Here is a 13,964-nt window from a genome sequence, read left to right on the forward strand (position 1 = left end):
GGTGGGAAGACAAACGCCCCTGCGCAGTACCTTGGGTTCGGTCATTTTGCTGATCAACAGCTTCCCCTATTTATGTACACAGCAAATCAAATGTTTCCTAGTAACCGGGCTCCAGAATGCACAATAACATCCAGAGAAAAAGCATCACATTGGACGAGGGAAGATTTGGCACTTGCATGGAGACCTCAGAGCTCAAACCAACAAACGAGCGATCTGCTAACATCTTCTGCACTGATGTTCCATATACCAAAACATGTGGCTGACGGGCGGCTGCTGATTTGACGGTTCGCAATTTGCGTTCCACTCTCGTTTCCGCATGAATTCCATGTTAGTGGGCAGAGCCCGTTCTTTTTTGGCACCTTTCCGTCTCACCCCCACCGTTATCCAACTGCAGCCAGTGCGGCCAAACGCCGCTTGCTGATCCTTCAACAAACTCAAAAGCATTGACGTTATCCGGCTCCGTAACACTGGTGATGCCGATCCAGGTAAGCCTTTGACCGCCTCTGATCACTTACCGGTCGCGGGGACAATCAAGGGTTGCCGAGGGGAAGATTTTTTATGAGGGGGTGCCTTGCCCGTTTAGGCTAAGTAGTATGTGGTACTGTATGTGTAATTCTACAACTGCACGTATTTGAAATATGAGCTACTTATGTAGGTAATTTTTCCCCGCCTGCGCTGACGCGTGGCCGGGTAGGCCAGCTCACGCTAGAGGCGGCATGTCAATGTACTGAGGACGCTGAATGCGCTGAGCGTCGGCTCCATTAGCTCAAACCATTCTGGGCGAAGTTGACGAAGGCCCATGCACTTCAGCCACGGACGTTCTAACTACGTTGGTTGTCGATGGTGCTGAACAATAAAGTCTAGGGATTGAGGATTCTTGATCTATTTTTTTTTTTTTTTTTTTTTCTTTATCATGCCTCGTCACTCATCGTCTGTTAATCTTGGCCGTATCCAGTACCAATTTCCCAGATAACGCTTTGATTGGCGGGCCGGCTGTGGACGCAACCCACCCCAGAAATACACAAGAGGCTCTCTTGTTCCCTGGTCGTCTTTTAACTGGGACTAGCATTCCCTTCCAAGAACCTTCCCCTGCACCCAAGAGTCCCCCCTGAAAAAAGTGGAAGTTGAGCATCGCCCCGTCCGGGAACGGCCTTTTCGCACGACTTCTAGCAGAAGACAGCGACACGAATTAATTGCAGCCCTACCCGCGCCTCCTTTCCCCCCTCGCCATCGCCCGTTTCTCTTCAGCAATCAAACCGGTCGCAGCAGGCTTGACCATCCACTCGTTTCCTCGTCTCTTCCGACGTCTCGGCGTGTGCCGCCACCAACTGCAGCGTCGCCTGTATTTATTTTCTCGATACTCGCTTCGTGTGCCGTGCCATTCGAGAACTGCTGCCGGATCCAGCACTGCAATTGAATCCGCACTAGGAGATATCGAAGATGGGAGTCGAGGAGAAGACCCGTACCTCGGGCGAGCAGCCGCAAGAGCAGAATGGCCCGATCCTCCCCACAGTCAACCCCGAAGCCGAGAAGGCGCAACCCCCCAAGCCATCGCTTCATCCCGCTTTCTACGTGAGGTGAGTAGAAAAGCTTCGATGGACGGCTTCGCCGATGACCAGAAGACGATTAACGCGCCGCCGCCCACAGCATCTGGATCGCACTCAGTTCATCCGTCATTCTATTCAACAAATGGATCCTTTCCACGCGCGGCTTCGGTAAGGACACCATAAGGTGGGCGCGATGTACGAGAGAAAGACATGCTGAGACTCTGCAGCCTACCCGGTCATCTTGACCACTTACCATTTGACGTTTGCGACGATCATGACACAGCTCCTCGCCCGGTACACGACTTTGCTCGATGGCCGGAAAACGGTGAAGATGACGGGCCGCGTCTACTTGCGCGCAATCGTCCCCATCGGCTTCTTCTTCAGCTTGAGCTTGATTTGCGGTAACCTCACCTACCTTTACCTCAGCGTCGCCTTCATCCAGATGCTCAAGGTTGGTAGTGCCTGCGATTGTTCAATCTTTGCAAGTCCCTGCGCTGACCGGTAAAATAGGCCACCACACCCGTTGCCGTCCTGTTCTCAAGCTGGGCACTTGGCGTCGCGCAGCCGAACCTCAAGGTCTTCCTCAATGTCTCAGTCATCGTCATTGGCGTCATCATCGCCTCGATCGGTGAGATCAAGTTTGTGTGGATCGGTTTCATCTACCAGATTGCCGGCATCATCTTTGAGGCGCTCCGTCTCACTATGGTCCAGCGGCTCCTGAGCTCAGCCGAGTTCAAGATGGACCCGCTTGTCTCTCTGTACTACTTCGCCCCGGTGTGCGCCGCGATGAACGGTGTGGTTGCCCTCTTTTGGGAGGTGCCCAAGGTCAGCCTGGACGAGATTTACCACGTCGGTCTCTTCACGTTCTTCCTGAACGGCCTGTGCGCCTTCCTGCTCAACGTCTCGGTCGTCTTCCTGGTGAGTGCCACCGCAGTTTCGAGAATCGCCAAACCGGTTGCTAACCCCCCTATCCCGTCACAGATCGGCAAGACATCCTCGCTCGTTCTGACTCTCTGCGGTGTCCTCAAGGACGTCATGCTCGTCGTTGCTTCCATGATCATCTGGGGCACGCAGGTCACGGGCCTGCAATTCTTTGGCTACAGCATTGCCCTGGGCGGCATGGTCTACTACAAGCTTGGATACGAGGCTATCAAGGGCTACGCCGGTGAAGCCGGCCGCCAGTGGGCCGACTTTGGTAACCGCCGCCCCATCCTCCGTCGCATCTCGATCATTCTTCTCGTGGTGATGACCATCTTTGTCCTGCTTGGCGGTCTCGCACCCACCTACGCGCCGGCGATAGACCCCACCGAATATCTGAACGATGCCAAAGCCAAGATAGGCATCACCAGGCCATGAAAGAACAACCGGGTAAAGAAAAGGATGGCATGGCATGGCATAGGGCGGGGAAGTCCCTCGCACACCCCTTCCTAAATTCCCCCCTTTATCCACCAATATGACGTTTAATACGAGTCCAACAAGCTTGGGAGGCCAGCCAGCCAGCAGGCAAAGGTCAATCGCGAAACGTGACGCCCATTCATCAGATTTGGAATTCGCGGAGCTCGGAATTGATGACCAGACGATACAACGTGGTTTTCACAACCTACAATACATAATTGCACCATTTTCGCTTCAGTTTTCGATCCGGCTCTGGTTTGTTTTTTCCTTCCCCTTCCGACCCATTATTGTCTCTGCCCATTTTCGCAAGGCGGCAAAGGATAGGGAATACTGTTTTGAAGAAATCGTTATAGACAAGACGTGGCGGGGCATGAGAAGCTTTGGAAATTGTGTTGCTACACACGGGGGTTCTGATCTAGCTAGATACGGCATGGTCTCAAGTCACATCATGAAGGTGGGGTGTGGTGCCGGAGCGACTAGGGGTGCTTTTTCATGTTTTTGTGTGTACCTGTATCACCGGGGGTGTTTAGGAAAATAGATCTGTAGACATGGCATTTTTGGTTGATTAAGTGGCGTGGGACGGTTTGGACTTTGGGGGGGGGGGGGGGGGGGGCTGAAAGCTTGTTGGTGCTGTTACGTGCACGTACCGTAATCCTCAAATGTATTTGCCGGCCAAAGGAGGTCTTTCGGTTTGCTTGGGCTGCACCATTTTCTCACTGTTTATATGATGTTGATTAGGGAATAACCAAGCTCATGCTTATTCTTCCACGGCCGGTGCTTCGGTAGTTTATCCAGTACCTACTGCCCGGGTAAAGGGGCTTTTCAGAGATGCCGCTCCCGAGAGTTGGAACGATCCGGTCTATCGTCATAAAACATACGAGTATGTTCGAGTGCGAGATGTGATTACGATGAGCATAGCATGATTGGGAATCAAGCGTTAAGGTTGCGTACAAGGTGATTGTTGAACCTGGGTAACTACGGGCCGATACACAAGGGACAAGCCCACTCTCCCTCTCGAGCACAAGTGTCACGGAGAAGCGGACCGCTGATAAAGCTGCCAAGGACTTCGTTGATTGTCCTACCACGGTCGAGATACTCATCATGCCAGGATGTCATCGTGGTCACTGAGGGGCCACACTGCCGCCAGCTCCATTCCCTTTCTCTGCCTTGCGCGCCTCGGGACCCGGCGTCGATTGGCACACACACACACACACACCGGGTATCATGCATCCACCGAGGTAACGACTTGAACGCCAGTCTGTTTGCGTGTCGCCAAACTGCCGTAAAAATTCAGCTAGTAAGCCTCAGATTTTATTCCGTGATGAATGCTGTATACAGCCCGAAAAACCCGTTCGCCCCGCCCAGCCAATTGAGGAAAACCCGATCAAAACCCTGCACACAGTCGTCAGTAAACATGACTTACGCCAATGTTGCGCCGAGAGGGCAAACATACTCAGAGGGGTGAAAAACCACCGGTTCTTGCCGCTTGTGTAGCGCTCCTCCAGCACCTTCTTGACAGTCTTCTTGGCCTCCTCGCGCTGGCTGACCTCCTTGAAGGTGTCGGCCGACACGACGCTCTTGAGGCCCTCGAGCTCGAGCGTGTAGCGGGTGGGCATCAGGTGGTTGTAGTTGATGACCTTGATGAAGGGCTTGACCTTGCTGCGCTTCTCCTGCCTCGACTTGGACATGCGGCGCGTGATCTTGCTCGGGTACCGCTCGATGCCCGCTACCAGGGCGTGGCCGTAGGGGTGTGTCTTGCTGCCGGTGTCGACGGGTTGGATGATGACGACCTGAAAGTTTGACCGAGTCAGTATCCTATCGGTCCCCGGTTTTCCTTGCGCCCAAGAATCTTTGGATGCAGATTTAGAGCTCTCCGCGCCGCTGCCTCCCTTTTCCTCCATGCGCCACTTCACTACCACCAACTCAACCATTCCACCTCAGAAACGTCTGCTCTCCATGCGATTCCAAGCCCAAACATCCAGTATCGGTGTCGACAAAAGAATAGAAGGGCTCATTCGGAACGGCGTACCTTCTTGCCGGCATAGCGACCCCGGGTGACCAGGCAAACTCGCGACGTCTTAAGGAACTTCATCTTGTCGGTTCTGTTTAAAAATAAACGGCGTTAGCAACCTAGAAATCCTGGGAAAGCGTATGCTTCGAAACGGTAAAACGCAATGGGAACACGACATACCTGTTTTGCCTACCTGATGTCGACTGGGCACGGAGAGTGAGGACAGAACCGGTGCTTGAGGTCTTTCCCCAAAATAATTTCCAGTTTGTGGGTTGTCAAAATTCGAGTGGGCAACTGGCAAGCATTGGTCGGGATGGATGACTAATAGTGGTCCGTGCGCTTCTACGGAGAGCATCTGCCAAGGGCTCTGCGAGCTGAGCACGGCTGGGGACTCCCGATTTCCGGCTTCCTCACAGCTGCCCAGGAAAAGAGCCTCGAGGAAACCAACAGCGCAGATTCATCGTGAAATCACGCTACAGATTGTTGCTTGAAAAAGTCCACACGACCGCCATACTCCGTTCCAGACGTGCACCCATAGGCCATTTCAAGCTCACAGCCATGGCAGCTCCAGTCTACATCATCTCGCGCGTTGCGGATCCCATTTTCGCCGTCTTCATCGGCGTCTCAGCAGCCGCAGTGAGAATCAATCGCGAGGAGAAGGAGAAGGGCAGGTCTACTCAGGAGATCATTGACGCAGCCCGTCGGTACGTCATTCGTATATGTACAACCCTCGGGTCGTTTCTGACACAGACCTCGCAGGCGCCTTGGATTCGCGAGTTCGTGATTTGTTTAGGTGCACTACCTGTCCACATACACCCGGGAGCGCATCCCCATACGCTTGACAACCAATCCGGAACGCCGTATATCATAGCTCGAACATACACCTTAGTCATCGCTTCCACTGGTCGTCGCCCTCTCTCCACGCGCCATTACGATGCATAATCTGATCCATATTCCTTCTTCATCGCCTCCCGGACCATCTGTCCGCACAGCTTAGCTGTCGGGTTCGTGCTCACTGCCAGTCCCTTGGCGATCTCATTGCCGTATCTGCCTCCCAACGCGAAATCCTGCGAGGCCCGTTCCTCAAAGTCCAACTTCGACCACCGCGATTCCGGCCTCGCCTCATCCACCGAGACAGCTTTGGAGAGCATCAGCTTGGAGGTCATGAGATATATGGCGGCCCGCTGGGTATGAGCCATCGCCAGCGTTTTGGCGACCTGCGGTGACAGCCTCGAGTACGGAACCGCCGGGGTCAGCAGTGAGATGGCGCGGTCGAGGTCGTCTAGCAGAGTCTTTGCCGTTTCCAATCTCTCCGCATCGTCGACTTCCCGAATTAGTGCTTGCGGCAATCTCGGGGCGTCAGTGACAAGGATCGAGTCTCCGTACAGCCGCCTCAGAGCCTGCGCCCTGTTGTTGCGGGCGCTCGCATACCGTGGGTGGTCGTAGATGAGACGGCTAAGCCTGGAAACACACTCGCGATATCCGCCGACAATGTCGACCTCTTCGGTGTTGCCTGGTTGCGGCCTCGCCTTTTCGATTTCGAGGTTCTGGATGGACAAGATGATGTCGCGCTCTTGCTGGGAGATTTGCTGGTATTCTAAATCCGAAATGTGGGGGTCTTTTGGAAGCGTTGGATCGACTTGGATGGCGAAAGATGGGTCGAACTCTGGGTCCTTGATCTTTTCGAGGACGTTGATGTCGCGCCGGCTCAGCTCGATGTAAGCCATGATGTCACTCTCTGCAAGAGCTCTGTACCGGCCCTATCGCCCAGCGTCTCGTGCCGATGGGATAGTGGACTCGACGGTGCAAATGGGAGAAGGGGGGCTCAAACCGAAGATGCAAATTCAACGACAACAATTCCGATCTGTTTTGTCATGGAGTGTTTGGTGATAGGTGCTCAGTAATGGCGCAAATGTCGATGGGCTATACGGAACATATGCATCCACTTGGCCAATCTGGAACCACCGTTTCCACTTACTAACCACAGCTGCTCAATCAAGGAATGCACAGGTCTCGTGGCTTGCTCGAGGCGATTGGGAACAAGTGACGGCTGCTGACTGTTGCCTCTTCGACTAACACTGAGGGGGCGGCATGGGCTGCGGCGCTCGGCCAGAGTCGGCATTGTACGGCTTTGGCGGGCGATCCACGCTACGGTAGCCATTCCGCTGCCCGTGCTCCACATCGGACGGCCTAAGCCGCCAAACACTGACCGCAACGCACTCCCAAACTCGGCTTTATCGTCATTGTTTGGGGGAGTTGACCTAACAATTCGATCTGGCTGAAGGCCGCAACGGTCCAATTGCCGTATGGGTTCACAGACCTTAGAAGGGGGGAAGGGAAGGGGAAGGAGCCGACTACCCGAGAGACAGCCAACTATGTCCATTGGACTCGCGTCAGACCCGCCCCCTGCTTCTTCTTTCCATCTCTTCGATGAGTGCAGTACCGGGCTTAGGCGTGTGACGTGAATCGGCCGGCTGGACCTGTTCCCCATTTCCGTCGGAAAGTTGGATACGACAGGGGCATCGTTAAGCCGACTTCGTCTTCCATTGCGACGCATATAAGCCGCCATTTCCTTCGGCCTGCCCGTAAGAGTGCCGAATAACAGCCTCCGTGCCACTCTTCAAACTTTAAACTTACTCTCTCTCCCCACTCCAATTTTCCCTGGTATCCTTGAGTAATAAGGTTCCTTTCACAGTAGCTGCACAGCCCAGAAACTAGCTCTGTGAGCATGTCACCGTCTGCCATCTTAGACTCCGTTACGCACTCAAACGGCTACGCTTCCTCGGGAGCATCGGACTACGCTGTCCAAAGCCCTACTCCTAACTTCAACGGCTATGACCACGTAACCTGGTGGGTTGGCAACGCCAAGCAGGCGGCCGGGTACTACAACACCTTCTTCGGGTTCAGGACCATCGCCTACCGGGGGCTCGAGACCGGCAGCCGGTATTTTGCTTCGTACGTGGTCGTCAACAAGGACGTCCGCTTCGTCTTCACATCCCCCATCCGGTCAGAGAAGCACCTGCCGGCGGACGAACCCATTTCTCCCGAGGACCGGCACCTTCTCCGTGAGATCCACGAGCACCTAGAGAAGCACGGCGACGCCGTCAAGGATGTGGCCTTCGAGGTCGACAACGTCGATGGTGTCTACGATAAGGCCGTGGCCGAGGGCGCCGACTCGGTGCAGCCGCCCATGACCACGGGCGACAAGGAGTTCGGCCACGTGCGGACCGCCGTCATCCGCACCTACGGCGACACCACGCACACGCTCATCGCGCGCCAGAACTTCCGGGGTGCCTTCCTCCCCGGCTTCCGCGCTGTTGCGTCGCCCACGCCGCCCGCCCTCGCCGCCCTCCCCGGCGTGCCACTCACGCGCATCGACCACTGCGTCGGCAACCAGGACTGGAACGAGATGGTGTCGGCGTGCGCCTTCTACGAGCAGTGCCTGTCGTTCCACCGCTTCTGGTCCGTCGACGACAGCCAGATCTGCACCGAGTTCTCGGCGCTGAGCAGCATCGTCATGGCGAGCCCCAATAACGTCGTCAAGATGCCCATCAACGAGCCTGCCCCGGGCAAGAAGAAGTCGCAGATCGAGGAGTACGTCCAGTTCAACTCGGGCCCCGGCGTCCAGCACATCGCGCTGCTCACGCCCGACATCATCTCGGCCGTGAGCGCCTTGCGCGCGCGCGGCGTCGAGTTCATCGCGGTGCCCAAGGCGTACTACGACACCATGCGGACGCGCCTCAAGACGGAGCGGCGCAACTGGGAGCTCAAGGAGGACCTTGATGTCATTGAGCGGTTGAATATCCTCATTGATTACGACGAGCAGGGATACCTGCTGCAGCTGTTCACCAAGCCGCTGATGGACCGGCCGACGGTGTTTATCGAGATTATCCAGCGGAATGAGTTTGACGGGTTTGGCGCGGGCAACTTCAAGAGCTTGTTCGAGGCGATTGAGCGGGAGCAGGCGGAGCGGGGGAATCTGTAATTGTTGGTTTGGCACGGGATAGGGTTGTAGTTTATGATACCGGTTCGGTTGATTTGCAACGGCCAGAACATGATAAATCTCTTTTGCAATTACTTCCGAGCTTTTTTTTCTTTATTCTCTTGCGAATCAGCCGCTGTCGTGTATTCTTATCCGGTTGCAAGCAATTGCCTTTCCACCGGAACCCCACGATGTCCCCCAACGCCTAGCAATGACCTCGTTTTCCTCATCCACTTGCCCAATCCAAAAAAAAAAAAAAAAAAAAAAACACTTGCTATGTAAAACCGTCTATTCCGGCGCTTGCCAAAAGACACTCTACTCACTCTCCGGCTGCATCGGCTCGCCAGTTCCACCTATGAATCGACGGCCATCGCCTCTCCGGCGCCATTTCCCTGTCCATTAACCTTCCCATTCTCGGTCCGCTCCGACCCATCGACCAACTCGGTCCCGCGCGTGTCGCTCTGACACCCGGGACAGTTATGAATGATCTCGTGCGCAAACACATCGCAGTCAATACAGAAGTGATTCCCGCACACCTGGCACTTGTACCTGCCGCTCTCGCTCACCCCTTTGACGACCTCGGCCGCCAAGACGCCTCCCTTTTCGCCCCCCCCGGCTAGCTTGTCCGCCCTCGCTGACGCCCCCTTCCCCTTCCCCTTGACAGCCCCAGGGGGGATGTCGGGAAACCTCGTCAGGCACGCAAAGCACCCCATGGCCCCCTTCTCGGCCACCGCCGCCGCCGCCTCGGCCCAGCTCACCTCCACCCACCCCCTGAGCGGGAAGAGATGGTGGTAGGACCGCGCGAGATGGGTGCTCAAGATCAGCGTGAGCCCGCAGCAGGGGCACTCGGCCGGCAGCCGGCAGACCTTTGTCCTGCACCGCGTGCAGGCGTAGCCTTCCCTCGACGGGCGGTTGTGGCAGGCGCAGAGGGAGACATGGTCCTTTGAGGCGAGGGTGCGGGAGGGGAAGCCCATCATGAGCAGCGAGGCGTTGTGCTGCTCGCTGGCGAGGGTTGGGGGAGGGGTCGTGGCGGCGAGGAAGAGTTCGCGGAAATGCTGCTCGTGGAGGGCGACGGAGTAGTTGTCGGGGGAGGTGGTGGACGAGTTGGTGCGGGTGCAGAGCTCGGCACAGATGGCTACTTGTGCAGCGAGCCCGACGACGGAGACGCGGATCCGGTCGGCTATCAGGTTTGATATGGTGTCATGGATGTCGCCTGGATCGAAGGAGACTAGGGCGCCGTAGATGATGAGGACTTCGCGCGTGCCGTGGGACGGGGTGTGGCTAGGGATTAGGAGGGATGAGGTTAGTAAGCCGTGAGGGGGGAAACCCGTGGTAGGTCTCATACAATAACGCGCCGCGGCACATCTCCAGGGCATTCTGGAGGCTCGGGTTGCCCTGTGGTTCTTGTTGTTCTGCATATATCCTCAGCTTCTCGATGTGTTCCGCGGGATTCCCGCTCATGTCGCTGATTCTGACGGCAATGCCGTCGCGCATGCCGACGATGCCCATTTGACTGATGGGGTTCTGCTCGAAATATTCTCGCACAAAATCGACGGCATAGTTGAGTGCTAGGAGGTAACGGTTCGGCAGAAGGTCCTTCTCGGCCATGGCGAAGCTCATGTCGAGCACTAGCATGAGGTGTCGGATGATGCCGCGCTGCAGCGGAGTGGTGTCTCGCATAAGGCGTCGGCGTTTCTCGGCCTCAAGCAGTGCCTCGATAGTAATGCCGCCTTCCTCGGCCTCGACTACTTGCTCCCATGATCGTTGGATGTCTTCCCATGCCGCCTTAGAGCGACCGCCGCCCTTAGCTTTCCGGCCATCGCCCTTATTCCCGGCACTGCGGGCCGTCTTTGACCGTGTGCCATAGGAACTCCCATCAGGGTCCGATGCCACGCGGTGGTCATTGAGATCGTCATCCGAGAGGTCCTCGACGTATTCGCCGTCAGAGTCGGCCATTTTTTTGGGCAGAGATTTGATGCCTATGATCCCTCGTGCAATGTCTGTAGAACCAGCACCAGTCAGTGCCGGAGGCCTAGACGCATGCCATGCAGGGTGAACAAATGAGGGAGGTAGAAAGGCGCATCACACCTGGCAATATCGAGATGCTCGAGCAGATATGTGCTCTGGCAGAGCGGAGAGCAGATGCTGGGGAGCTTTGCTCGGGGCGGGAAGGATTAAAAGATACGGATTATGTGCACACACGTCAAGAATACTGTGCTTAGATTGAGCTTGATTAACGCCGTAGCCGAAAGCGTGGCTGATCTAGCTGTAGGGTATGAATGGGCAGTCGGAAAGTTGTCGCAAGGCTGCCCTTCCACCTCTGTGAGACTTTGGTCGTGCGGCAGCCTCGCAGAGGAGTGGGGCATTGAACAGCCCAGGGCCACTCAGCGCCCGACCGCGATTCGGCAGCCGTTCGAGCTACAATCGTGAATCAGTAAGATAATTGGGCCTTTCTTTGTCCTTTCTTTCCTCCTTTTTCTGTTCAAATTTTATGGTATATTACACTCATTCCCCGCACTATTTTTATATGAATCTGAAGTTGCGCGGATCTCCTGGCGCCAAACTCAGTTCTGTTTGGCACGTTTCTTGAAGCTTTCCTGCTCGCTTGAGACATGCGACGTGGGGTCAGCCTCTCTGGTCAAACTGGGCGATCCACATCTCCGGGTTCCGTCCCAACTTCGCGCTTCCAAGCACCGGGTTCCGTGTCGAAGGCGTCAAGTTCTTACTGTCGAAGGGTTAGTTACTGGCATTCTACTTCTGGCGGCAATGGAACACAGTTTTCTCCCCCAAGTAGGCTGCTCGACTTTTTGATAGCCGCACTCTCGTGCGAGTTAACAACTTTTGTCCGGCAGACAGACAAGACGCGTGGTGCTTCTGCGGGGTTCAAAAGATGTTGCTAACTTCAGTTTCGCATCTGTATCGCCAATGCGGTTGTGTGTTCACAGCTAATTGTCGTAGTACCCGACCATCTTTTGATGGCTGCCGGACTCGAGCTAGGAACGCTCGGCACGATACTCAGAACGCCGCTCTCCTCTTCAGTTTCAGGTTCATTACTGCGTAGTGTAACACAGTGTTAGCCAGTGCGTAATCCCATTCATTCGCCCAGCGGGACACTGTCCAGCGACTTCTCAGTTTCGGCCAATTGAACCGGCATCCCCTCGCAGGCTCCCCCGCCCCCAACCGCTCTCATCGGTTACCCTGGCGCCTCTGACGTAACTGTCCCCATCGATCTGCCACCTCCAATATGCCACGGACCTGCCTCGTTGGTATGTATTCCGTGTCGCATCTTGACTTCCGATGCCTTCTCGCCGTCGCTCGCTGGAATCGACAGCCGCGTAAGCGCCTCATCTAGCCGCTCCTTGCATAGCCCTTCGGATGAATGCCCACTAGATCTCCGTAAAGTTTGGACACCTGTATTTTCCATCTTTGAGGAGCCGTCTGTGGGGAAGTCAGGGTTCAAGTTTCCTCGCAGCGGTCAGCTTCCGAGATCCCGACACCCGAGACATTGCACGGGCAGACGACACTGGCTGAAGGAGCAGGCAAAAACAGGAGTCATCGAGTATTCCAATGGACTAACCGATGTACAAATATGTAGGTATGGAGCCAGCAGCGAATCGCCGCGTTCTGTGCTCCCTAGAGCAATCCGGGCGATATGTGGGGCGCAGGGGTAAATCGGGGACCAATTTCTGCTCTCCGACAAGACGGGACCATGATTTGCCATATCCTGCTCTCTCGGCCTGCCCAGAAATCCCATGCGGGAGCTTGAAAAATCCGACATGCACGAGCAAGCATCGCCGAGCCATCCACCGCCTACCGCCTGCTGCCAGCAATGCCCCTCCGAACCGCGCCGCAGCGAAACTCTGTGGCATCGCCTGCCCCGTGCATCCGACACTAGGCATCACGGATTTTCAAGATATAGAAAGGAAGGCCCTGGTCCAGATTCCACAGACGGGGAATCCATGCCAAGGCAGTATTGCCGCCGGACTCGATCCATGCTTCTCATTTAAAACTAAACAAAGAGTGCCGTTTACGACATCATACCACGATGAGGATCGATCAGGGACCACCCCGCGAGGGCAACATTTCCTCGGACTGCGAAGATCAAATCGACAGCGATCACGTGGTCAGTGAGGTGTAACTCGACTGCGACTAGCGGGAGGGCAGCAGACTTGTCGACAAGGGGAGAGAGCGCGCGACGGGAAATAGGGAAAATCGGGGCGGTACTGTGTGCTGTACGTTCCCAAAAATTCTTCGCTACGCAGGCCCCCCGTTTCGTCGATACCCACAGGCCGCCCCAAGACAAATGGATGATTACGACTCGGTCGTTCTGCGGCACGTAGGACATTGTCCATCTCCCCCGGCCTGACTTGGGGAGGCGGGTTCGATGCGGGCCGCAGGCGCGCGGGGGTTCCATCCCTTGCCCGCTTTCACCTTGGGCGAGGGTAAGGGCAGGTAGCCTCGGCCGCGCGATACTCACCTTTTTTTGCTACCCCAGTCCAACGTATGCCTTGACCGTTTTTTGCATAGCCATGTAAAAGATGTCGGCAATTACCGTAGAATTACCGCTCACAAGCGAGGTGGGTGACTTGTGCGGCGGACGCTTGGCTTTCGCGTCTCACCTTCACCTTGCCGCTCACACGGCGGGCGCATAACGTCATAGTCCCCCTTTTTAGGTCACTGGGGCGTTGCCAACTATCCCTCGAACCTACCAACTTTCTACTCCCACCCTCCCCCACCGCCTGCCCACCGACCGACACGCGCAACTCACGTTATCCACCCGAGCCACTCAAACACACAGAGCCCGAAACCTCTTTCCAAGCCTGCCCTTTCTGCACGGTCTCGACGGACGACAAGTGCTCAATCTCGACAACCCCCCTACGAGACGACCGACGTTGCGCGTGTTCAGTCTAAGTGTCCCGGCGTGTTGGCGGTAGTAATCTTCCGTCCTCGCTCCCTTCTTCGTCTCTAGTCTAGCAGCCCTTTTTTGGGTCGTCTGCTCTTTTTTTTTTTTTTTTTTTTTTCCCTTTTC

General features: G+C 55.7%; 5 protein-coding genes across 5 annotated transcripts; 2 read left to right on the top strand and 3 right to left on the bottom strand.

The window, feature by feature from the left end:
- Window positions 1-1,440: 1,440 nt before the first annotated feature.
- Window positions 1,441-2,903, top strand: MFIFM68171_03483 (uncharacterized protein; the record flags this gene model as incomplete). The annotated part of the gene is made up of 5 exons (XM_071058904.1): window positions 1,441-1,577; window positions 1,648-1,715; window positions 1,775-1,998; window positions 2,058-2,465; window positions 2,529-2,903. 5 exons carry the CDS (start codon window positions 1,441-1,443, stop codon window positions 2,901-2,903), a joined length of 1,212 nt encoding a protein of 403 aa, XP_070915005.1.
- A 1,423-nt stretch (window positions 2,904-4,326) lies between these two features.
- RPL27B (60S ribosomal protein eL27) lies at window positions 4,327-5,034 on the bottom strand (the record flags this gene model as incomplete). Its single annotated transcript, XM_071058905.1, has 3 exons — window positions 4,327-4,334; window positions 4,396-4,732; window positions 4,972-5,034. The coding sequence occupies 3 exons, from the start codon at window positions 5,032-5,034 to the stop codon at window positions 4,327-4,329; spliced, it is 408 nt and encodes a 135-aa protein (XP_070915006.1).
- An 848-nt stretch (window positions 5,035-5,882) lies between these two features.
- MFIFM68171_03485 (uncharacterized protein) lies at window positions 5,883-6,680 on the bottom strand (the record flags this gene model as incomplete). The annotated part of the gene is made up of 1 exon (XM_071058906.1): window positions 5,883-6,680. The coding sequence occupies one exon, from the start codon at window positions 6,678-6,680 to the stop codon at window positions 5,883-5,885; it is 798 nt and encodes a 265-aa protein (XP_070915007.1).
- Window positions 6,681-7,681: 1,001 nt separating this feature from the next.
- MFIFM68171_03486 (uncharacterized protein) lies at window positions 7,682-8,938 on the top strand (the record flags this gene model as incomplete). The annotated part of the gene is made up of 1 exon (XM_071058907.1): window positions 7,682-8,938. The coding sequence occupies one exon, from the start codon at window positions 7,682-7,684 to the stop codon at window positions 8,936-8,938; it is 1,257 nt and encodes a 418-aa protein (XP_070915008.1).
- Window positions 8,939-9,288: 350 nt separating this feature from the next.
- MFIFM68171_03487 (uncharacterized protein) lies at window positions 9,289-10,891 on the bottom strand (the record flags this gene model as incomplete). The annotated part of the gene is made up of 2 exons (XM_071058908.1): window positions 9,289-10,216; window positions 10,281-10,891. 2 exons carry the CDS (start codon window positions 10,889-10,891, stop codon window positions 9,289-9,291), a joined length of 1,539 nt encoding a protein of 512 aa, XP_070915009.1.
- Window positions 10,892-13,964: the final 3,073 nt, after the last annotated feature.

The sequence above is a fragment of the Madurella fahalii genome (assembly GCF_045866475.1).
Source record: "Madurella fahalii IFM 68171 DNA, scaffold_2, whole genome shotgun sequence".
Classification (NCBI taxonomy): Eukaryota; Fungi; Ascomycota; class Sordariomycetes; order Sordariales; genus Madurella; species Madurella fahalii.